The 24,104-nt window shown below is 41.8% G+C and overlaps 1 protein-coding gene across 2 annotated transcripts in view; it reads right to left on the reverse strand.

The window, feature by feature from the left end:
• GALM (galactose mutarotase) overlaps positions 1-24,104 on the reverse strand; it is a 54,711-nt gene that overhangs the window by 28,335 nt on the left and 2,272 nt on the right. For both annotated transcript variants that reach the window (XM_014781039.2, XM_087436867.1), the window contains exons 2-4: positions 18,959-19,113; positions 13,826-14,032; positions 8,273-8,354 (exon numbers count right to left, since the gene is read on the reverse strand). In XM_014781039.2, the coding sequence (XP_014636525.2) occupies positions 8,273-8,354; positions 13,826-14,032; positions 18,959-19,113 (444 nt within the window). The remainder of the gene's footprint in view (positions 1-8,272; positions 8,355-13,825; positions 14,033-18,958; positions 19,114-24,104) is intronic.

A 24,104-nucleotide genomic window follows, 5' to 3' on the forward strand; every position in this document is an offset into this window, starting at 1 on the left:
CAAGCCAAGATGTGGCAGCATCCCACATACAAAATAGAGGAAGATTGGCACAGATGTTAGCTCAGGGCCAATCTCCCCCACCAAAGGAAAAAAAAAATGACAAGGGGATTTCATTATATTGTGCTTCCGTTGGCTCCTGAAACTCTATGCCAAGGCATCTCTTTCCTTTCCCTGTGATAACGCCCAATCAGTAAGCCTGCCATAAACAAAATGGAGGACAGGACTTCACCCCTCTGCTAAACACACACAGGAGGAAGGTCCCTTTTTACCGAGCACCATGGCCACAGTCTTATAGCTACTGTAAAATAAGTGCTACTTTCTCATGACAATGGGTTTTCCCATCACCTGAAAAATTATTTATTGAGTGTCTGTAACCAAGGTGAAAAATACCCCCAAAGTTTAGATCTGCATCAGCATTTCCCTCAAGAATAGCTCAGGTTACAGCTTTTCTGAAGGGCAAACAAAAAGAAGGAGTTGAAAAACAAATACAAGTATAAATTAATAGCCACAAAATGTGGGGGGATGGGATTATTAAACATCTTTGTATCACAGAAAGATACAGCTTAGAAGACAGCCTAGGGGACTTGGCTGAAAGTCAGTAGGAGACTGACCAAATGATGCTATAGAAATTGCAATTTGTCAGATTAAGTGTCTGGGACAAACCCATACAAAATTCAAGGAATGTAGATGATTTGATAAAAGGCAAGAGCTTCTTCCAAATCCACCACAAATTCTCCTGCATGAACTGCTGTTTCAGACATGGTTTAGTTGCTCTCTGTTTTCGTGACACTGGGTGCAGTTAAGGAGTTCCTGGTTTCTTTTTTGGTACAATGATGATAAGAGAGACTTTTCTCTCTAGGAGCTCAAAGTAAAAGTAATGAGGATTTTTATGACCCTAAGAAGAGAGATTTTAAAAACAAACAAACACAAAACAAAGATTTGAGGTAGAAAGCAAAACTGATTTATGGAACAAAAGCCATTCATATGCAAGGAGACCAAAGTTTACTGCCAACCTCGGCAGGGCTTCTCCACAACCAAACAGCAGCCCCGGGGAAAGCCAGGGAGCGCAAAAGGGTCTAGAATGAATCCAATACTCAGCATCCTGCTGGTTAAATGAGGCATCTCACTGTAAGTGATATTCCAGACAACTGAAAGCTACCCTGGTAAATGGTAAAGCTTTTCTTTTACTAAGGTTGTGAATTTCCTATGGAAGGTGCATTTCCTATCATCCTCAACAGAGATGACCAATGTACATACTTAAAGAAAGCGAGCCTTCAACAATAACTTGATCAAAACAAGATTTTGCAGATGAGAAAACCAAGAACCAGCCAGACAAGACAAGGGATGTGTCACCAAACACTGTACTATGTTGCAACAGACCAATGACCCTCCCTTCCTGTTACTGAGGGGCACAGAGAATAGTCTTGAGCTTTAACTGGACTGTTTTGGAGTTGTTCCTTTTCTACATTCCCTTCCTTGTCAGTCTAACAAGGCCAGACACTTAAATTCATGTTCTTTAATTTTAGGAAAGCCTCTTAGATCTCTCATTTTTTTTCTCTTTTTTAACATAATTTGAAAAAATTTGGTTTTCTGTTTTCTTCGCAGAAAAGTAGAAATAAATTGAAGAGAAGGAGAAACAGGGAGGAAAACAGTGAGAGAAGCTGTGAGGCTACTTGGACAAAAGGTGGCAAAAGAAATGAGAACTGACAACTGTCAAAAGCTTTTTTTTTTTTTTTAACCCTGGCTTACTTCTCGTTTCTTGACTATATGGTGGTTCTGGCTTACTATGTAGTCAAGAAATTAATTTACTTTTCTTTCTTCCCTCTCTTCTTTCTTCCTCTCCCACTCCACCCAGAACCTTTCTTGTCATTTAACCACACTGTAAGTTCTGTAGAGTACGGGTCTAGTTAAGAGCCTGAGTTTTAAATACCAGACTACCTAGGTTTGAATGCCAGCTTTCCACCACTTGTTAACTGGGTGATCCTCAGTTAGTTACTTAAACTCCTTGTGCTACAGTTTCCACATCCATTAAATAAGAAACATTAACAGAAGCTGCTGTTAATAGGGTTGTGGTGTGATGGGCCGGCCCCGTGGCTTGGTGGTTAAGTGCGCGCGCTCCACTGCTGGCGACCCGAGTTCGGATCCCGGGCTCGCACCGACGCGCTGCTTCTCTGGCCATGCTGAGGCCGCGTCCCACATACAGCAACTAGAAGGATGTGCAGCTATGACACACAACTATCTACTGGGGCTTTGGGGGGAAAAAATAAATAAATAAAATCTTTAAAAAAAAAAAAATAGGGTTGTGGTGTGGATTATTTATTTATACAGTCCTCTCTGAAATACTAGCTATTATTATCATAAAGCTTCACCTCATCTCACAGATAAGCAATCAACACAACCACAATCTCTGGATACCGCCTATCAATTCCCAGAACTCTTAACGAAGTGTGGCTGGTCTAACAGGTTTTTGCAGCACGTCTCAGGGAAGTGGCCTTGTGGTTCAGTCCAGTTCTGGCTGAACGTCCAGAAGTTTGAGATTGGACTCAGGTACACTTGTGAGTCTGCCCCATGTGGATCGGCCTTGAACTCCAGGCCAGCCTGGGGTCATCCAGGGCCACCTCAGAGATTGCAGCCATACCAGAGCCTGGTGCATATCAGACATGGCCCCAGCCAAGCTCCCCAGGCCCATCCATTTTCTGTCACCAAAGGCAAGCTGCAGAAGCTTAGGACTTCCCTGGGCAGAGTCCTGCTGTTTCCTGCACTCTTGTTCATCTCTATCCGGAATACCTTTCTCCTCCTCGCCGCCTGGCAAAATTCTACATGCCCTTACAGGTTTTACTTAACTCTCATCTCCTCTATCTGGGAGCCCCCAGAAAGTGCTTTCCCTCTGTGCCAAGTCTTCTAGTTGTATCTATCCTGAAATTTTCCAGGTTAATGAATAATGTTCTGGCTGACTCCACCACTGGACTGTCAACTCCTGGAGAGCCCGGAAGCACAGGGGAGGCATTTCCAAATGATCAAATGATGTGCAGGCCCTTTGGACTGGCCTCAGAATTAAGCCACTTGCTCATGGGCTTTTGTTCAATGTTAAGAGATGAAATCTGGGCTCCTAGATATTTGTTCTTGGCTGAAAGTGGGCCAGACACATGAATTTTATATCATTGAAGTGCAGAGTAGCAGTTACTACTCATTTCTGGGGGAAGTTCCAAAGGAATCATACAATTAGCTTGTTTCTTAAGCATTTTTGAGAAAGGAGGAAATAGAAAAAAAGACCCTATAATTTTAGTTTAAATGTCATTGGGCAAACAGATATAGCCTATGTAGGACTGGCTAACGCATGGATAGGTAAAACAGAACTACAAATTTTTCATGAGCACTAAAGTTGTTGCAACTTATTTACTTTCATGATAGAGTTCTAATGGATTTGAAGGGTGGTATGACTAGCAGTAAACTGTTATACTAGGAGCCTCGAAGAATCACAGAATGTGAGAGCTGCAAGTAACCTACCTTACAGACCAATTATTGGTTCTCCATCATTAATCCCCATAAAACTGAGATATATTTGGACAATCTACTATCACATTTCTTTAAAAAGCAAGATGAATTCCATTTAAAGGCTTGTTTTTTATTCTGAGATTAAATTTTCCCCACTTTTGTGGTATCAAATGTTCTTTCTTTTATGAAAAGATGGTGATTATAAACGGCAGTTTGGGTTTTAAAAAATAAATATTGTCTATTTATCTCTGTTCCTCATTATAATCCCAATTAGGTTATTAAAAAATTTTTTATTGAAATATAATATACATACATTTCCAATTAGTTTTAATAGTCCTGTATTCATGTTAGCTTTCTAACTTGGCAAAATGAAAAGTTGGGAAACCCCATTTAAGTCTCCAATTGTTTTTTTTTTTTTTTAAATATTATCTTTCATTTATTTTTTTCTTTCTCTTTTTTTTTTTTTTTTTTTTTTTTTTTTTTTAAAGATTTTATTTATTTTTTTATTTTTTTCCCCCCAAAGCCCCAGTAGATAGTTGTATGTCATAGCTGCACATCCTTCTAGTTGCTGTATGTGGGACTCGGCCTCAGGATGGACGGAGAAGTGGTGCCTCGATGCACACCCGGGATCCGAACCCGGGCCACCAGCATCGCAGCGCGCGCACTTAACCACCAAGCCACAGGGCCGGCCCTTCTTTCTCTTTTTTTTGTGAGGAAGATCAGCCCTGAGCTAACATCCACACTAATCCTCCTCTTTTTTTTTTGCTGAGGAAGACCGGCTCTGAGCTAACATCTATTGCCAATCCTCCTCCTTTTTTTCTTCCCCCAAAGCCCCAGTGGATAGTTGTATGTCATAGTTGCACATCCTTCTAGTTGCCGTATGTGGGACGCGGCCTCAGCATGGCCAGAGAAGCCGGACGTCGGTGCGCGCCCAGGATCTGAACCCGGGCCACCAGTAGCGGAGCACGCGCACTTAACCACTAAGCCATGGGGCCGGCCCTCCAATTGTTTTTTAAAGAAAATTTACTGGTCCAAATCTGATTGAGTTCAGCATCCCTCCTGTTTGCAGAAAAGGAAATGAGAATCTATCGACGTTAAATGTTAAAGTATTATAGGTAGACTGAAGGTCTCCTAGCTAGTCAACAGCAAAGCCGAGACTAGAACCAGGGCTCTCGTCTTTCAGAGTCCAGAGCTATTAACAGCCTACTCAACTTCACAGGTGTTCAATATCAGTATAGAGGACAGAATTGGATCATAAAACCACTATGGTGGGTGCAGAACTGAGATGAACCTGAGTTTTATGTGGTCCATTAGATTGCATGTTAAGCTCTACTGTGCTTTGCCACAACTATCTCTTACAATCATGACAAATAATCTCTACATGGCATGAATTATGTATCTTTGTGATTTTTATCTGATCAAATCTCAATAGGATAGCATAAGATTTTATAAATATACACAAATACATAAGCACTTATTTTATCACTTCCATTTATAAGCTACTTAGTTCATTTTCTTCCTTATCAATCACAAAACAGCTGCCGCCACTATTTTTTCCTTGCAGTTCACAGCATATAGTTCTAATGCAATAATTCTGCATCTAGGACAAGATAGGCCAGCTTACTCATGCCCATCCACTGAGCCATGCCAGTATCAGAAGATGACACATGTTACCAAGACGACAAACATAAAAGCTTTTAAACCCACCAGGGAGCCAGGAAAACATTCAACACTGTGATGCCAAAAATTTTAATCCATGTATCTTGATTTCTCATTATTATTCTAATTAGTTTTGTAGTCACTATATTTACGGGAGTGTCTAATTTCTGCTGTTAACCGAAGCTCCTGTTTAGCATGCAGGCTCACATTCTTACTCTTTTCCTTGTAAAAATTTTGAACTAGCAGCCATAAACACAACCCCACTCTTTTAAAGAGTCCAAAATAAAACAAAAGCCCTTACCTAAAGTAAGGCAGCTGCCCAGTAAACTTAAAGTAATATCTTACTTGGAGCCCTGGGCTTTTTTTTTTTAATTTAGCAATTTTGAAATAATTTTAGACTTAGAGAAAGGTTGCAAAAATAGTGTATCTCTGTGTACTCTTCACCCACCTTTCTTTAATGTTAACATCTTACATGATCATGGTACAATGATCACAACTAAGAAATTAACGTTGGAAGAATACTGTTAACTAAACTACACACTTCATTAGAATTTCACCAGTGTTCCCACTAATGCCCTTTTCCTGGTTCATGATCCAATCTAGGATCCCATGTTGTATTTCTTTGTCGTATCTCCTTAGTCTCCTCTGTGACTGTTCTTCAGTCTTTCTTTGCCTTACATGATCTTGACATTATTGAAGAGTACTGGTCAATTATTCGTAGACTATCCCTCAATTGGGTTCACATGATGTTTTCTCCTGAATGGATTGAGGTTATGCATTTTTGACAGAATACCACACATGTGATGGGCTTTCTCAGTGCATCATATGGGGGGGACGTAATGTCAATACGTCTTATTACTGGTGAGGCAAATCTTGATTACTTGGTTAAGATGGTGCCTTTGGCTTCTAACTGCTCATATTCCATCATTCTAAGCTCTTTAGTGGCACAGAGGTGACAACTAAAGTAGTAGCACCCTTACAGGGGGTGGGAACGGAAGGGAAGGGCCTTCCTCACCTTCCACATGTCACTGCCATAGCAGATGGGCTTATTGAGGGCTGGAGCCCTGAACAGAGGCCTGAGAGAATGGAACACGGGACATATGCAGTCTGACAAGGAGCTATGAGGTAACACCTCCAAGAAGTCGCTGTCAGACACAGGCAGGAAACCTTGACTGGTCAAGTGGCAGCACAAGGGAGGCCTTTCCTCCCAGGGTAAGAGGGGCTGATGCGAAAGTGTTTGTGTCTTTCTAGATTTCTGCTCTTCCTCCCCTTCATCCTCTATTTTTGTTTCTTTTAGTTTTCTTTGACTGCCTTCTACACTCACCTGATCTCTGACTTTAATGAAATCCCAATAAGAATATTCATCTATTGCTTTGGGGTAATTACTTCAAGTTAATTTCCATAAACTCTCACAAATAGCAGCACCCCTGCCAGTCATCTTGCTGTCATCCATCTGTCCCCTGGAGGTAGATGGGGTGCACCTACAATCTAGTACAAAACTACACCACTCAATCCTGGAGATAACACATGAACCAAGGGTTGTTCATTCTTTCTTTTTTTAAATTGAGATATAATTCACACCCCATAAAATTCACTCTTTTAATTCGTGGTATTTAGTATATTTACAAGGTTGTGCAACCATCACCACTATCTAATTCCAGAATCTTTTCATTACCCCAAAAAGAAATCTCATACCCATTGTCACTCCCCATTCTCTTTTGCTCTCAGCCCCCGACAACCCACTAATCTACTGTCTATCTCTATGGATTTACCTATTTGTACCAAGGTACTTTGGATCTGAAATAATAATAATAAGATGATCTCAATCCAGTTAGTCTAGGACACACACACACACACACACACACACACACATACACGAAGTTTGACTTTGGCAACACCTTACCTTCCCTTTTGATACTCTGGACTCCCCATTCCACCCCACCCTCTAACTGTGTCTCAGAGGTGATGTATCTGCATTTGTCCTCCACAGAGTACAACTCATCCTACCCTTTCCTCTTCTATCAAAAACCACGTCCTTTGGATAAATACCCAGAACTGGAATAGCTGGATCAACTGCTGGATATTTACCCAAAGAACATGAAAACACTAATTCAAAAAGATATATGAACCCCTATGTTCATTGCAGCATTATTCACAATAGCCAAGACATGGAAGCAACCCAAGTGCCCATTAATGGATGAATGGATAAAGAAGATGTGGTATACATATATGTATATATACACACAATGGAATATTACTCAGCCATAAAAAAAGACAAAATCAGGCCATTTGTGACAACATGGATGGACCTTGAGGGTATTATACTAAGTGAAATAAGTCAGACAAAGACAAATACTGTATTATTTCACTCATATGTGGAAGATAAACAAACAAACAAACACATAGATAAGGAGAACAAATTGGTGGTTACCAGAGGGGAAGAAGTTGGCGGGCAGGGTGAAAGGGGTAAAGGGGCACATATGTATGGTGATGGCTAAAAACTAGACTATTGGTGGTGAACATGATGCAGACTATACAGAATCTGAAATATAACAATGTATACCTGAAATTACACAATGTTATAAACCAAAGTGACCTCAATAAAATAATTTAAAAAAAAAAGAATCAAAAGGTGTGCCTAAAGTACAGTCATTAAAATCTTAGTTCTTTAACCAATAACACAACTGAGATAAATAGAAAAAAAAAAAAAAAGGCATGTTGTGTTCTATCAGTGTCCTGCATTTGTGAGGTAATGTTTAGGTAAATTTATCTCCACTAAGGTGCTAAGAAGTAACAGATTTACATTTTCGTGGAGAACTTTTGGAGTCTAAGGCTCAGCTAGGATGACCATATGACCCAGTTTGTTTGGGACTGTCCCAGTTTATGCCTGTTGTCCTGGCTTAATTATTAATAGCATCCCTTTTCCCTCTCAAAAGTGTGCTGGATTGGGTGTTTAATTATATGGTCACAAACCTTAACCAAAATAAATGACTAATCCTGGTAATTCTAGGCATTTTGGCAAGTCAATAAGCAAAATAAATTTAGGTAAATGAAGTTTCAGTGTTCCTCAAATCACACCCCAGCTCTGCATTCTCATAAAAAGTTTAAATTCACCAACCTGTAGGAATCAGAGTTTCATCCACAGGCAAAAAAGCATCAGCTTCTATCGTGACTTCATGGTCATATATATTCGGGGAACCCTGGGAGGGAAAAGGTAGAGAAAGAAAAGAGGATTTAATGCCCAGTCTTATTTTATATATTTTCTTTATAACTTCTCTTGCAGAAATGTTTTCAGGCATTGACAATACTTTAGAAATCTCATTTGATCTATAGTGATGATTACTATGTTCATTTAAGTGTAGGTAGACAGGGCCTCAAAAGAGCAGCTGATACATTTGGAAGAAGCTTTCAAGTATGACCCCAGCATGCATTTTCTTTTCTAAACAGAATTATGAAGGTGAAAAGTCAGAGAGATAACAGTGGTTTGAAAGCCTTTTGCTGGGAAAGATTTGCCCTGAGCTAACATCTGTTGCCAATCTTCCTCTTTTTTTTTTCTCCCCAAAACCCCAGTACATAGTTTTATATTCTAGTTGAAAGTCCTTCTAGTTCTTCTATATGAGCCGCCGCCACAGCATGGCTACTGACAGACAAGTGGTGTGGTTCCACACCCGGGAACCGAACCCAGGCCACCAAAGCACAGCACGCCAGACTTGAACCACTAGGCCATCAGGGCTGGCTCTGAAAGCCTTTTGGAATCTTTTTTTTTTTTTAATATAATTTTTTTTTGTGTGTGTGAGGAGATCAGCCCTGTGCTAACATCTGCCAATCCTCCTCTTTTTTTGCTGAGGAAGACTGGCCCTGGGCTAACATCCGTGCCCATCTTCCTCCACTTTATATGGGACGCCGCCACAGCATGGCTTGCCATGCCGTGCGTTGGTGCGCGCCCGGGATCTGAACAAGCGAACCCCGGGTCACTGCAGTGGAGCGCGTGCGCTTAACCGCTTGCGCCACTGGGCCGGCCCTGAAAGCCTTTTGGACTTCAGTACGTTGGTCGAGGTGTTTCTTCCACTCCCTTCATTTGCCAGGCAAACAGAACAGTCAGTGACCTGTATCACCCAGGTGCTGAATGGCCGAGGCATCGCCTCCAGGCTTATTAGAAGTGGGGCACGTCACCCCTTCTCCGGCCCAGCTCTCCCACAGAGGACCCACTCCTTGCCATGTGGCAGAAGCCTGGGAGTCAGAACTGGGGTCCATGCTCTTGAGAGTTTTCCCACCTCCTCCATAAAGGTGCAGCCTGCCCTCCTGGGGAAGTCAAAGGCTGGTACACAAGCACTGGTCAGTGGCCAGGAGGCCTGGGGTCTAGTTCTGGCTCTCAGTGAGGGCCTGGGGGAAGTCACTTAACCTCCTAGAATCTCATTCCTTTGGTATAAAATTGGGCTGATGATGCCTGCAAGAACCCTTTTGCAGGGTTCTTGTGAAGAACTGTTTAGTGAAGATGTGTTATGCTGCTTGCAAAGTGGAAAATACACTTGAATGTTTCCAATAGAAAGGATTATATTTTAATAGGAGTATATTTTAAAGCTTCACAGCAGAAGATGTGGAAGGAGAACCAGTTGAGGGCTTTTGTTTAGTGAATGCTCAACAATTAGCTAAACCAGGGGCTCTCAACTAAGGATGATTTTGCTTCACGGGGCAGAATTTGACAATGTCTGGAGACATTTTTGATTGTCATGAACAGGGGTAGTAATGCTACGGGGGAAGCAGCAGTGGGAGGAGGCCAGGGATTCTGTTAAACACCCTCCAATGCACAGGACGGTCTCCCCACCCCCGCAACAAGGACTTGTCTGGCCCCACATGTCAATAGTGCAGAGGTTGAGAAACCCTGAGCTAAGCTAAATTGAAGGCACTGCAGGGTTCCTGAGAAGTAAGCAGAGAGAGGTGAGCACTACAGGGTAAGTGGAAACAGATTCTACAGTCAGAAAGACTCAGGCCCACACAATCAAATGGAGTCATCCTGAGGAGAAAGGCCAAGATTTTAGACACCATGAAATCTATGTCTAAACATGACAGAAATTAGTTTAATACACTTCTAGGAGGCTCTGTTTCTGAAGAACTATGATTCTCTTGTATTCTCCCAGCAGGTACCTGCTGGGCAGGGGTAGGAATGGGTGAGAGACAAGGTTGGGGCAGAGGCATCTCCTTGGCCCACAGTCTCTATCTTAGCCACTTATTTGCTCCCTGTTCTGACCTGGGAAGGCAGGTCCAAAGTCGGAGGGGCCTGCAGCCCTGCCTAGAGCAGTTTAGACTAGAGGGGTCTCTCTCCTGTGGGCTCTCCCTACTGCTATCCTCTCACACCTCACGGTAGAGGCCTCTGGGACTAAGGGGTGCAGAGAGGAGGGAAGAGAATTTGTGACTGTTTCCTTGGCTCTATCTGTTCAATGCTCAGTCTAAGGTTAAGTAGTATTCCATCATATGACTATATCATAGACTGTTTATCCGTTCTCCGTTGATGGGCTTTTGGGGTGTTCCCAGTTTTTTACTATTATGAATAAAGCTGCTTAGGAATTTCCTTTTTCTGTTTGTTTTTTCAGCACTAGGGCGGGAAGAAAATGATTCCATGTGAAAATCACACTCCAAATAAGCTAAGTCTGAGACGTTGGAAGAAGCCTGGGAGGAGAAGGAGAGGAACATTTCTTAGGCACCCACTCTCTCAATGGCCAGAGGGTCACTAAGCAGCACGAATATTCCTTCATTAAAGGGAAGCAGGCTCCATTTTAGGACTCTTCTGACCTGGAATAATGCAATGATCTACTCTGGTGGACTATTACTGTTGGATTCATTTCCTTTCTAGGCTGATGAAAACTTGGCAAGAAATGCTGATTCACAAACAGGATTGGAGGCCCATCTCTGAGTTCAGTGTTTGTTTTGGTTAACTTTGTTTGGCTGCTGTTGTTGTGGCTTGCATGGGGCCTTAAAGACCTTTTTGTACATTGCCACTAGCACTGCCTTAATTCAGCTCTTATCACCTCTAGCAGGATATAACAGATACTATTGGTTACTACTCAAAAGCCATATCAACTCCTTTATCAGTGCCCTCCCTTTCCTCTGGCAGAACACTGACTTGTTGATTTATCCCAAGGCTGTATATTCAGGGAAAGGACCCCCTCCCTCGCCCCAGAGGGCAAATTTTGATTGGTCCAAGCTAATCATGCTGGTCTAATTCCCTTGCTGGTGATTGAGTTAAGCAGGGCATAAGACACTTTCGGCCAATGAAATGTGAGGGAAAGTCTGCTGGGGGAGCTTCTGGGAAAAGTTTTGCTTGTTCTTAAAAATGGAACATTAGAGATGTGAAAAAAGGGATAGGTCCTATTTTGTTTCTGGCTGTGACTATATGAAGAGGTGATTCCTGGAGCTGTGGCAACCATCTTGCGACCATGAGGGGACAAGCCTGAAAACAAAACATTGAAGAAGCAGAATGGAAAGAAGGAAGAACCTGGGTCATTGACGACATACCTACCCACGTACCAGACATACCAAAACCACATCTTAAATTCCCCCTGGCCTGCTTTCTTTGCTTTTTAGGTAAAGTTTCAATGAAAAAACATACTCTTCCAGTTTTGTGTTAGATAAGGAAGGAACAGCCATAAAAACCCCCAACCAACCTGCAACCTACATACCTTTTCCACTCTTTGAAAAACACAGTTCTCTCCTCCCCCCAGGCCTCCAACACTCAAACTTAGAAGGGATGAGTCAAAGTCTGGCCCCAAGTGGAACAGAAATACTGCTTATTAAATTTAAAAAACAAACAAACAAAAAAATAAAAGATATAAGACAAGCTGACTATTTTAAATATCAAGTCTTGAGCTATTTCCCTCAGGAGGGTTTAAGATACATGGCAATGCTTTTCTAGGTAGGGAAAGAGATGTTCTGAAAACGCAGAGACCCCTTGACTCAGGCCTGGTGACTGACCATCCACTCTTACTTGAGTGCCCCAAAAGGCTGGTGGCCCCCGTCCACCCTCAACCCTGAAGCTAGTGGCTGTGGATTCAAGCTGCACTTACTAAGACACCATACAGAAGGGAGTTGACATTGGCCACCCTTCTGGGTGGGGTCTGTGATGTGGGAAACTACTCAGCCTCTGAAAAGAGATTCAGAAATATCTGTCACTCCAAGTCCTTGAAGAATTGGAAGGGTAGAAAATTCTAGTTGGGAGGGTCCCCTCCCAGGTCAATGGAAAGAGTCTTAGTGAAGCTTACATTCCCATTTTGTCTGTTGTATTGGAACACAATGGCAGATAGAATACTTCACATATAATTTCTCTATTTTTGAGTCTATTCCTTTAGACCATCGCCCTGGTTATAAAATAGGATGTCTTAGGTATACAAAAATGTGGAAAATAGTGAAAAAATCACCATGATCTACTGCTTACATAAAACCATTAATATTTTGTCCTATTTCTGTCAAGTTTCTTTCTGAACTTATTTTAAAAAGTAAGGTCTTTGGTGGCGTAGTGGTTAAGTTCTCACGCTCCGCTTTGGCGGCCTGGAGGTCGCAGGTTCGGATCCCTGGCACGGACCTGCGTACCGCTCATTGAACCATGCTGTGGCAGGCATCCCACATAAAAATAGAGGAAGATGGGCACAGATGTTAGCCCAGGGCCAATCTTCCTCAGCAAAAAGAGGAGGATTGGCCACAGATGTTAGCTCAGGGCTGGTCTTCCTTGCCAAAAAAAAAAAAAAAAGTAAGGTCTTTATGTACATTATCGCAAAGCCTCTTATAGCTGGGCATGTTTGTTTTGTTTTTGGTTTTTGGTTTGTCTTGAAGATCTCAAGAAGGATGGTGGAAGTTCCTGAAGATAAGGAACAAGCAAGTGAAGAGCCATCTTTCTTATTTTTAAAGGGAGAACTTTGGAAATTATATAAGAACCAATTAACTCATGCTATTTAAAAAGATCCTGGAAAAAATCAGCAGATCATCAGCAAACTCCTAAAAGAGTGTAAAAATGCAAGATATTACTAGCTGGCTGTGAACATCATCTTGTGGTAGGAAATCATGCCAAAGTGATTCAACATCGATGATGAGTTCTTCAGAAGAGGAGGAAGTAATAGATATAATCTGCAGAATTTAGCTAAGCTTTTTATTCTGTCTCATATAATAGCCTCCTCAACAAGCCAAAACATTACCATTAGGAGGGAATGAGGTAGTTTAGGGGGGGATTTCCTAAAGGGGGTTGTCAGTGTCTCTACACCACTCTTAGGGTGGGCTGCACAGTGGGAGCATATCTAAAGGGGCTCGCCAAGCACATTTCCAAAGATCCAAGGGTGGAAACTGCCTTAACTGGAAGTAATTTTTTGGGCGTAAGAGTGGAATAGGGGAAGCAAATGTAAGCACATGTAACAGATGAGAGGGAGTTCTTGAAATAGCTAGTTTCTTGTCTGAACATATGGGAAACAGATAATTCTCTTGGCAGTACAAAGTAGTCATTCTATCTTTCTCTATAACTTCCATTTATCGAGTACCTACTATGAGCCGGATGCTTTGCTGGGCACTTTTCCTCATCACGGGAGTGCCCCCACTGCCAGGGTTACTCCCTACTGGGTTGGTCTCTCCAGTATGCCCCCAGGTCATTCCACAAAGCACACTGCAGGAGAGCAGAGGCAAATTCGCTTACCTGGCCTGCCAGATTGAAATAAGAATGGTTGGTCAGATTGACTGGTGTGGTCTGACTGGCCTGGGCTCGATAGTTGACCACAAGCTCCCCGCCATCCAGCGTGTATGTCACCCAGACTTTTAACTCTCCAGGGTAACCTTCCTCACCATCTGCACTGACCCGAGAGAACTGGACGCCATTTGACAGCACCTGGGGGGTCCAGAGGACCTAGAAGAAAGCATTTTCAAAGCTGTTTAGTCACTCCAATCCCAAGCTAAATGCCACATTTCAATATTTAAAGACAACTTATTCCAGAAAGAGAGATGATTATACAATCATTAAATTGTTCGAATAATAGCTTGGATTTTAATTATTCTAAAATGTTGTTTTATACAGAAAAGTGGCTTTGAGAGAAAAAAAATTTTTACTCTTTACCTCCTCACATTCCCCATACTCTGTCTCCCTAAATTTATATGTATGTGTCTACAATATTTTCTTCTTCCCCTTCTTTGGTGTTTTTTTTTAATGTCAGTGTCCCATTCTGATAAAGGTCACGTAGCATATCTGCTAATAGTATTAAAAAACAACCTTAATAAATCAGCCCCTCCCTCCAGGAGGTACTATTTACAAATATTTATAAAAAACACTCCGAAATTCTCTATGTTCCCTGGGCAGAGTTCCAAACAAACAAGAAGGCACTTGTCCCACTAGGAAGAGTTCTAGCACACAGTCAGGGGTCTGATTTGGGGGCCAGGTTTGTTCTTAGCTCACTGTGTGACTTTGAGCATCGATCCCTTCCATAAGATAAAGGGGTTGAAAAATGATCTCAAAGGTTTCTTCTTGTTCTAGAAAATATGATTCTAAGAGTGGCAAGAAAAATATGAATAAAAGTTTCCTACAAGAGTTTTTTGCTTTTCGAAGCAGAAATAAGAATCTTGGATTAACACAGTGGTTCCTCTCAACTTTGCCCTAGAGGCCTCAAGATTACACTTTTGGGGAAGGGAAAACCAACATTTATTGAGTGCTCATTATGAGCCAAAACACTTTGCTAGAAACTTCACAGACACTATCTTATCTGTCTCAGAGCTGACTTAAAGTAGGTACCATTATCCTTGTTTAAAGATGAGAGAGGGGCCGGCCTGGTGGCGCAAGGGGTTAAGTGCGCGCGCTCTGCTGCCGTGGCCAGGGGTTCGCCGGTTCCAATCCCGGGTGCACACCACTTGTCAAGTCACGTTGTGGCGGCGTCCCATAAAAAGTGGAGGAAGACGGGCACGGATGTTAGCCCAGGGCCAGTCTTCCTCAGCAAAAAGAGGAGGATTGGCAGATGTTAGCTCAGGGCTGATCTTCCTCACACACAAAAAAAAAACTTAAAAAAACAAAAATGAATAAAGATGAGAGAGCTGAGGCTCAGAAACAATAAACCACTTGTCCCAGGCCATATAGCTAGTAAGACAGTAGATGTGAATCAAGCGGTCTGATCCTGAGCCTGTTCCCTATTCTACACTATCAGAGGACGAGGTGACCAGAGATCTCCAGTCCCCTTAGGGAGCCCTGGGGTCACTAGTGAAGGGGCCTTTTGCAGACATGAAACTTCCATTTGTTGAGTGCTCACCAGCCATTGACCTGGTGCTTTACATAAATCATTCTGTATGGTAAGGATTTGGTTGAACCAAATAAAATTATCATCTTTGTAAAAGGCCAAAACAGTTGAACACTGGCAATTTCATATGGCTCCAACTAATATTATAACCCCTATTTTAATGAGCAAATTGAGTTCAGCGGAGTTAACTTGCCCACTTCCACCTCCCACATTCCAGGGGAGTGGAGTAGAATCCTTTCATACTTCATGTCCATTACTTAAAGGGGAAAAAAATCTTGTTTAAAGTCATACATGTAATTAGTGACAGAGCTAGGATTCAAACTCAGGCCCGGCAGTCTACCCTATTCCACATTTTAGTTTCAGTGAATGTTTTATTCACATCTCCATTTTCATCGGAAGAGTTGAGGCCAAACACTGTCATTCCAAATAGAAATGAAAGATAATAACTTCTGTGGGCCACAGGAATGGCCTATGAGCCTAGGCTCTGCCCACCCACTCCTCACATGACCTGGATCTCTCTCACTGATGTTGCGTTTGCCAGGAAGGGGAGCCCAGCAAGAAAGGATGTCTCTGCCTTCACCTACGGTGAAAGCAGTTGGTATTTAAAACAAATTCACTGACATTAGTAAAAAATTAATTTTACACCCTAATTATCTACGAGAAATGTTGAACTTTCAAGACACTTAAAATACAAAGCCTATGTATGATATGTGTGATTGAAAAAAGAAAAAAGAATCCCCCAAATGAAAAATTTTAGGAACAAAATATTTGAAATAAGATGTTCTTCACTTGCTACCTAGTTTTTCCCCTTTAGAGAAAGAACACAATGGAAAGATTTTTGTGTAAACCAATATTATCAGATAAGTATAATTCTGTGGAAAGTATAATTCCTATTCATGGGAGGATTTCCTTGACCCTGTAGTTTTCAAATTTCCTGAAAATGTCCAAATTTGCATCTCTAGGCCTACTTATACCATTTCTAATCCTGTCAAGTTATTCAAATTTCATCTTTTAAGAAAATGTGTCGATATAATAGAAAAACATATATATCCAAACCAACGATTATTCAATAATTGTTGAGATCAAAAATAACTTAAAACAGGGGCTCGCCCGGTGGCACAAGCGGTTAAGTGCGCACGCTCTGCTGCGGTGGCCCGGGGGTTCCCCGGTTCGGATCCCAGGCGTGCACCGACGCACTGCTTGGCAAGGAATGCTGTGGCGGCGTCCCATATAAAGAGGAGGAAGATGGGCATGGATGTTAGCCCAGGGCCAGTCTTCCTCAGCAAAAAGAGGAGGATTGGCAGATGTTAGCACAGGGCTGATCTCCTCACAAAAAAATAAATAAAAAAATAATAACTTAAAGTTCATCTGATACTGCTCACGTTACTATATAAACACCTACTGTTCAAAAATTTTCAATGCCTCTATGAGAACATTCCAAGTCTTTCCCCACCCCTTTCTGGGCAGTTGCACAGCCATTCTCTTCAATATCCATTTATTTATTTATTTATTTATTTTTTTCTCTGTCCTGATCCTTGCATTCCAGGAAATGGCTGATCCCATTGGTACTGAGTTCCTCAGAGTTCAGGTCCCTGCTCCTGTCAGCTCTCTTAATATTTTCCTGGGCCATTTCTCCTCTTGTTATGTGAGAATGTTGAGAATGTTGTCGTTCAATCAACACCCCTTTCAGGCTCTGTAGCTACTAGGCCTTCTCCTTTCTTTTTTTTTTTTTTTTTTTGTGAGGAAGATCAGCCCTGAGCTAACATCCATGCTAATCCTCCTCTTTTTGCTGAGGAAGACTGGCTCTGAGCTAACATCTATTACCAATCCTCCTCCTTTTTTTTTTTCCCCCAACGCCCCAGTAGATAGTTGTATGTCATAGTTGCACATCCTTCTAGTTGCTGTATGTGGGATGCGGCCTCAGCATGGCCGGAGAAGTGGTGCGTCGGTGCGCACCCAGGATCCGAACCCCCGGCCGCCAGTGGCAGAGCGCGCGCACTTAACTGCTAAGCCACGGGACCGGCCCACAATATCCATTTATTGAATGAAATCCTATCCTATCTTCAAGGGCAGTTCAAATCCCACCTCCCCAGCTCCTATAGCACACCACTGGCATCTATATTATGGGACTTGTTGCCTATAACTGTTATTTATGTAAGGGTCCAGCTCCCTTACTATACTGGAGTCTCAGGAATCTCCACCTTATTATGCTCCCTGTTCACAGAAAGGGCTCAGTAGGCACATTGCATTGAAGGATATGTATACTATCTTGCTATGTTCATACAGGGCATACGTGTTAAGCAACACCACAGAAAATACCATAGTGGAATAGAGGAGCAAGCTAGAACAAAGTGCTGTTCTGAGGCTCCTCTGAAGATCTCTGTTCAAACAGAGCTGGGCATGATTTGTCATGACCTGGGATATTCAAGACCCTCTGCCCTAATATTGCCAAGACAGAGGCTACCCTCTGCCTTCACGCCTCCCTGGCGTGAGAGGTCCATCATGGAGGAAAGGGGAACTGATGGGGCAGTCTGATTCTAGGCCATAGACAGGAAGCTGGTGGGACAAGAAGAAACCGAGAGTGACCAACTTCCTTCAACAGCACAGGTGGTAGTAAGAGACAGAAAAGAAGAAATTGTGATGCTTAACTGCCATACATGTTCCTGTTTTCTCTGGCTCTTCTCTAGGAAATAACCTGAGGGGTATAATTTAAAAGAAGGTTAACAACCAAAATTATCTCCCTGAAATTAGACTAGTAAGAGAGTCACCAGGGGTTAACCTACAGACTCCCACACAGCGAGGAAGCAGGAGGTCAGTCATTCCTACCTCACAGAGAAGCTGTTTGACCAATTTTCTTTCCTAACCTTGTTTTTCTAGAGATTCACTTGGGGAATGGGAGTTTTAATGTGGAAAGGGAATCTGAGGTAATTTTGAGGCATGAGACACTTCAGTGGAAGGGGAGGTTTGGACGTGGGACCACACTGCATGGGGAGGGGCCTTAACAGATACAGGAAGGTGTGTTGGATTGAGGGCACCCACAGAGGCCGTGGAGGACACCAGCAGCTGTAGTGTAGGAATGAGGACTTTGGGTCAGGCAGCCCGACTTGGGAGTTGTGTGACCTTTCAGAGCCTCAGATTTCTCATTTGGTGACAATACAGGTTCTAGTAAGGGTGAGAGACGATATATGCAAACACCTTGTGTGGTAAGTGGTAGGTATTATTTTTAACCCACTTTTCTGTTGTGCCTAAGGTCAACCCTAATCCCTGATCCCAACACTGTGAGAAAGTTATCTGTCTTTCCTAAGTCAAGAGCTGTCATCCTTTCACTCGGGGCTCCCCTGCCTATTACAGTCAGATGAGCTAAGGAAGGCTGGGGTCCTGGAACAGGTCCAGTGCATCTGCTCCCCTGAACCATGGGACAGCCTGTTTCTTGTATCACCTTACCATGCATTTGCTCTCAGGCCCAGGATTGTGCATGGCAAACAGAAAAGTATACTTGAAGGTACTTTGTGAAGTGTGCCAGGTGAGGACTCTGTCCAGTGCCCCCGACTCACCTTATCAAAGCCTCTGATTCCTCCATGTAGACTGTTGGGCCCGTTGTTAATGGGCAGCTTATACTCCTTCCCGTCCAACGTGAATGTTCCTTTGGCAATTCGGTTGGCCACCCTGCCAACCACTGCTCCAAAGTAGGGCTGCTTTTGGAAGTACCCTATAAGGACATGGGATGACAGCATTTTTTAAAACTTCAAACCAAAGGTGTCGAGGCTCACACTGCTGCCCACCACTTTCTTCTTAGGGAAGCTGTAAGTGGTAACAATGTGCACATATCCAAGTCCTCATGGAAGCACAGACAAATGGTGTTATTTACACATGACCTTTTCCTTTTCCAAAAGTAATTCATGTTCTTTATAAACATTTTTAAAGAACTTTATAAAGCACAACTAAGAAATTTAACTCATCCTAATCTCATCACTAGAAAGAACCACTGTTAATATTCTTTTGTATATCCTTCTGTCTTGCAGTATATGCATATGTGTGCTTTTCTTCTTCTTTTTATTTATTTTTTTTGTGAGGAGATCAGCCTTGTGCTAACATCTGCCAATCCTCCTCTTTTTTTTTGGTGAGGAAGACTGACCCTAGGCTAACATCCGTGCCCATCTTCCTCCACTTTATATGGGAGGCCGCCACAGCAGTCCTTGCCAAGCAGTGCATCAGTGCACGTCCGGGATCCAAACCGGTGAACCCCGGGCCACTGCAGCGGAGCGCGTGCACTTAACCGCTTGCGCCACCGGGCCGGCCCTCTTCCTCTTTTTAGAGGACTGGGATCTTAGTATACATGCTGCTTTGTAATCTGCTTTTTTAAGGCCAATCAATTTTCTTATCTAAAAATTATATTTTGTATAGTCTTGAGAGGAAACTATCTTATTCTTCTCTTTTTATTATTTTTTTGAATCACACAATTAGTACATGAAAATAGCCTTTAGAGAGCATTAAATAATACACAAGTATATAGAGTAGGCTTGCCCGATGGAATACAGGATGCCCAGTTAAATCTGAATTTCAGATAAGCAATGAATAATTTTTTAGTATATAAGTATCGGATATAACTTATACTTAAAAAGCATTTGTTTATCTGAAATTCAAATTTAACTGGGTGTCCTGTATTTTGATTTTGCTAAATCTGACACCCTTAATAAAAAGTAAAACATAAAAGCCCTCCTTCACCTCTCAACTCCTCTCCTTCCCAGGGATAACCACTGCTAACAGCTTGGCATCTACCCTTTCAGTTGTCTTTTTAGAAAACTAACTTCATACAAGCACATATACAAATACACAAACACATACGTATTCTATATAAAGAGAATTGTACTATACACATTTGTTTGCAACTTTCCATTTATCAAATGTCTTAAAATCTTTCCACGTGACTACATACCCATCTACTGTATTGCTTTTGAAGGAAAAATGGAGCGTGCTGAACTTAACCACTAGGCTACTGGGGCTGCCCTGCTTTTGTTTTTGTTTTGACTTTATTTTTTAGAGCAGTTTAGGTTCACAGCAAAATTGAGCAGAAGGTACAGAGATTTCCCATATACCCCTTGCTCCCACACATGCACAGCCTCTCCCATTATCAACACTCCCCACCAGAGAGGAACTTTTATTATAATTGATGAGCCTACATTGATACATCATGATCACCCACAGTTCATAGTTTACATTAGGGTTCACTCTTGGTGTTGTACATTCTATGGGTTTGGACAAATGTATAATGACATGTATTCACCATTATAATATCACACAGAGTATTTTCACTGCCCTAAAAATCTTCTGTGCTCTGCCTATTCATCCCTCCCATCCTCCTAGCCCCTGGTAATCACTGATCTTTTTACTGTCTCCATAGATTTGCCTTTTTTTCAGAATGTCATATAGTTGAAATCATACAGTATGTAGCCTTTTCAGATGAGCTTCTTTCCCTGAGTAATATCTCTTTGTTTCCTCCTTATCTTTTCGTAGCCTGATAGCTCGTTTCTTTTTAGCACTGCATAATATTCCATTGTCTGGATATATCACAGTTGATTATCCATTCCCCTACTGAAGGACACCTTGGTTGCTTCCAAGTTGTGGCAATTATGAATAAAGCTGCTATAAACATCCATGTGCAGCTTTTTATGTGGACATAAATTTTTAACTCCTTTGAGTAAGTAGCAAGGAGTGTGACTACTGGATCATATGGTTAGAGTGTTTAGTTTTGTAAGAAACTACCAAACTGTCTCCCAACGTGGCAGTACCATTTTGCATTCCCACCAGCAGTGAATGAGAGTTCCTGTTGCTCCACATCCTCACCAGCATTTGGTGTTGTCAGTGTTCTGGATTTTGAAGATTCTAATAGGTCTTGTTGTTTTAATTTGCATTTCCCTGATGATATAATGTGGAGTATTCATCTGCTTTTCAGGATCTCAAAAATGTGAAGAAAAGTAGAATTTTTGTTCAAAAATTGTTTGGCTGTATCTATTTTTGACTCCTACCTTGATTCATTCAAGTGTACACCAAGTCCCTACTCTCTTCCAGCCACATGCTTGGCGTTAGAGACAACGACAAATCCAACAGCAAGGCTGCCGCCTCACGGGTTTGCAAGAATTCCCTCAGAAGGGACCACTTTCTGGCAATGGCTAATAAGCCCACAGAGATAAGAAGCACTTGTTGGTCCTTAGTTTAGAAGAAGAGTTTTTAAGATTAAACCATAAGGACAGCAGAAACCACTGCCCCTAACTGTCTCTGAAAAACTCTTCAGAACAAATGGATCTTATACTGTCCTCATATGTTACTAATAAGCTTTTATACCAAATCAGAATTACAAAAAGTGACAGTCCCCAAATTCTGAATAGGACATGACCGAAAAGCTTGCTTTGAAATGCAGAAAATATTGTTTTCCAGGAAAAAGGGCAAAGTTTCCGGGTCAAGCCATGAAGGCTGATTTAATCAATCTAATCAATTGCTGATTTGAGATCAAGTGTAGAGGAAAAGTTTGTCCCTTTTTCTGGGGAAGGCACTAGCCAGAATATATTAATAAATGTTTAACCATGGGGTATGGTCCTTTCCACTCCTCTAACATCCCAAGGATCCCAGCTATGACATCCACCTTGCACAGCCCAAACCTTAGCCAGAGTGCCATAAAGTCTCAAATAAAATTGCTCACTATTCTCAGTCAAAACCTCCATACCCTGAATGGCTTTCCTTTGCCTTTCTGAGGAATACAAACATTACTTTAATTGATAAGCACTTTAAGCATCCCAAATATTTTATATATTTTTAAATGGCTGCTGGTTGTCCCAGATGACTCTCCATGCCATTTTTTGCAGTGTTAACAAAGTGAAATAAAAAGTTTCAAGCAGTGTGAGCGAAGATATTTGGAGGCAAAGGAAGAAAAGGAGATAAAAATTATTAATTGTTCACTACAGTCAGACGCTATCACAGCTGATAGCACATTTAATCATCATTATCCTTTGTTTCAAGTGAGGAAATAGGTCTGCAGAGGTTAAATAACTTGCCCAAGGACACACAGCTTTAAGGGACGAAGCAGAGATTTAAACCTGGAATCCTCAATGCTCCTACAAGGGCACTAGGGTATCTGTAATATTAAACTACAGTTCTGAACTGTAGAGCCTCCACTCTTCTTATGGACTCAGCTTTTCTAAAAGCACTAAGTTTATTTTTTCTATTTTTTCCATAATGGCTCTCATGGCAGTAATAGCTGGGTGTTGGTGGTAACTGGGGGGAAGATGAAGGGGAAGGAGTCACATTGATTGTATGGGTAGACTGTTCATACCTGTGGCTTATAAGCAAATATTCTTATCACGGTTTTGAAAGAAGTCACAATAACTACAGATGGGACATGCAGACGAAAAACATTTAAAAATACTTTAAATACAAAAAATGGCAGAAAAACTCACAGGAGGCATTACTGATTTTTCTAGCCTATAACTAAAAGATGGTGTGATTTACCTCTTAGAATTCTACAGAAGAAAGATCTCATTTTCCCAGGGAGAAATTGAACCATTCTGACCTCTGGCCATGGCCATGATCCAAGCAGTTTATATAATCTCTCTGGGAAACTGGAGATAGTTCACATCTAACCTGGCAGTTACAACAAGGACCACGTCTCATGGAATTATCCACGCTTAGCTCTTCCCTGTGGCTCAAAACATTTTTGGGACATGGTAATATCAAGTTAACCCCTTACTCTGTCACATCTTATTGCTTTAAATTATTTGCCTGTTTGTTTATATAATACTCACATACTCAGACATTCCAAAAGACTATACTGTGAAAATTGTCTCCTTTGTATCCCTGTACCCCAGCTGCTTAAAGTCCTTTCTTGAAGACAACCCCAGTTGTCAATTACTTAACATGGGTTTTTTGTGTGTGTGTGAGGAAGATCAGCCCTGAACTAACATCCATGCTAATCCTCCTCTTTTTTTTTTTTTTTTGCTGAGGAAGACTGCCTCTGAGCTAACATCTATTGCCAATCCTCCTCCTTTTTTTTTTTCCCCAAAGCCCCAGTAGATAGTTGTATGTCATAGTTGCACATCCTTCTAGTTGCTGTATGTGGGACGCGGCCTCAGCATGGCCGGAGAAGCCGTGTGTCGGTGCGCACCCGGGATCCAAACTCTGGCTGCCAGTAGCGGAGCATGCACACTTAACCGCTAAGCCACAGGGCTGGCCCTAACATGGGTTTTAATACACCAGAATGAAACAAAATAGCAGCAGAGCGCCATTTCACACTATCCTGATTGAGACAATTATGCTTCCTGTTATGACATATATGACATCTTCTGTATTTTTGGCAATAAAGAAATCTACAAAAAACTGAAAGACAGGGTCTTAAAAAGGGAACAAGGGGCTACTTGCAATAACCTCAAAGATTGCTGAACACATTAGAAAGCATTACTTGATATTCTGAGGGCTTTTTCCAACTTCTCTTTTGAAAATAGCTTGCTTTTCTTTTAAAATAAATAATTACATTATCTAAATTAGCATAGTAATGAAAATGTCTATCTTGATCCAGCACCTGGAATATTTTAGATGCTTTGATTCGACCTGGCATTTTGTGAAACCTGTGATGCACCCTGGTAAAAAAAATGCTATTTAACCTTCTCAAGAGATGTTAACAACACAGAGGCAATACAATACAAGCTCGAT

The sequence above is a fragment of the Ceratotherium simum genome, chromosome 11 (genome assembly GCF_057802395.1).
Source record: "Ceratotherium simum simum isolate JZ-2026a chromosome 11, ASM5780239v1, whole genome shotgun sequence".
Lineage (NCBI taxonomy): Eukaryota > Metazoa > Chordata > Mammalia > Perissodactyla > Rhinocerotidae > Ceratotherium > Ceratotherium simum.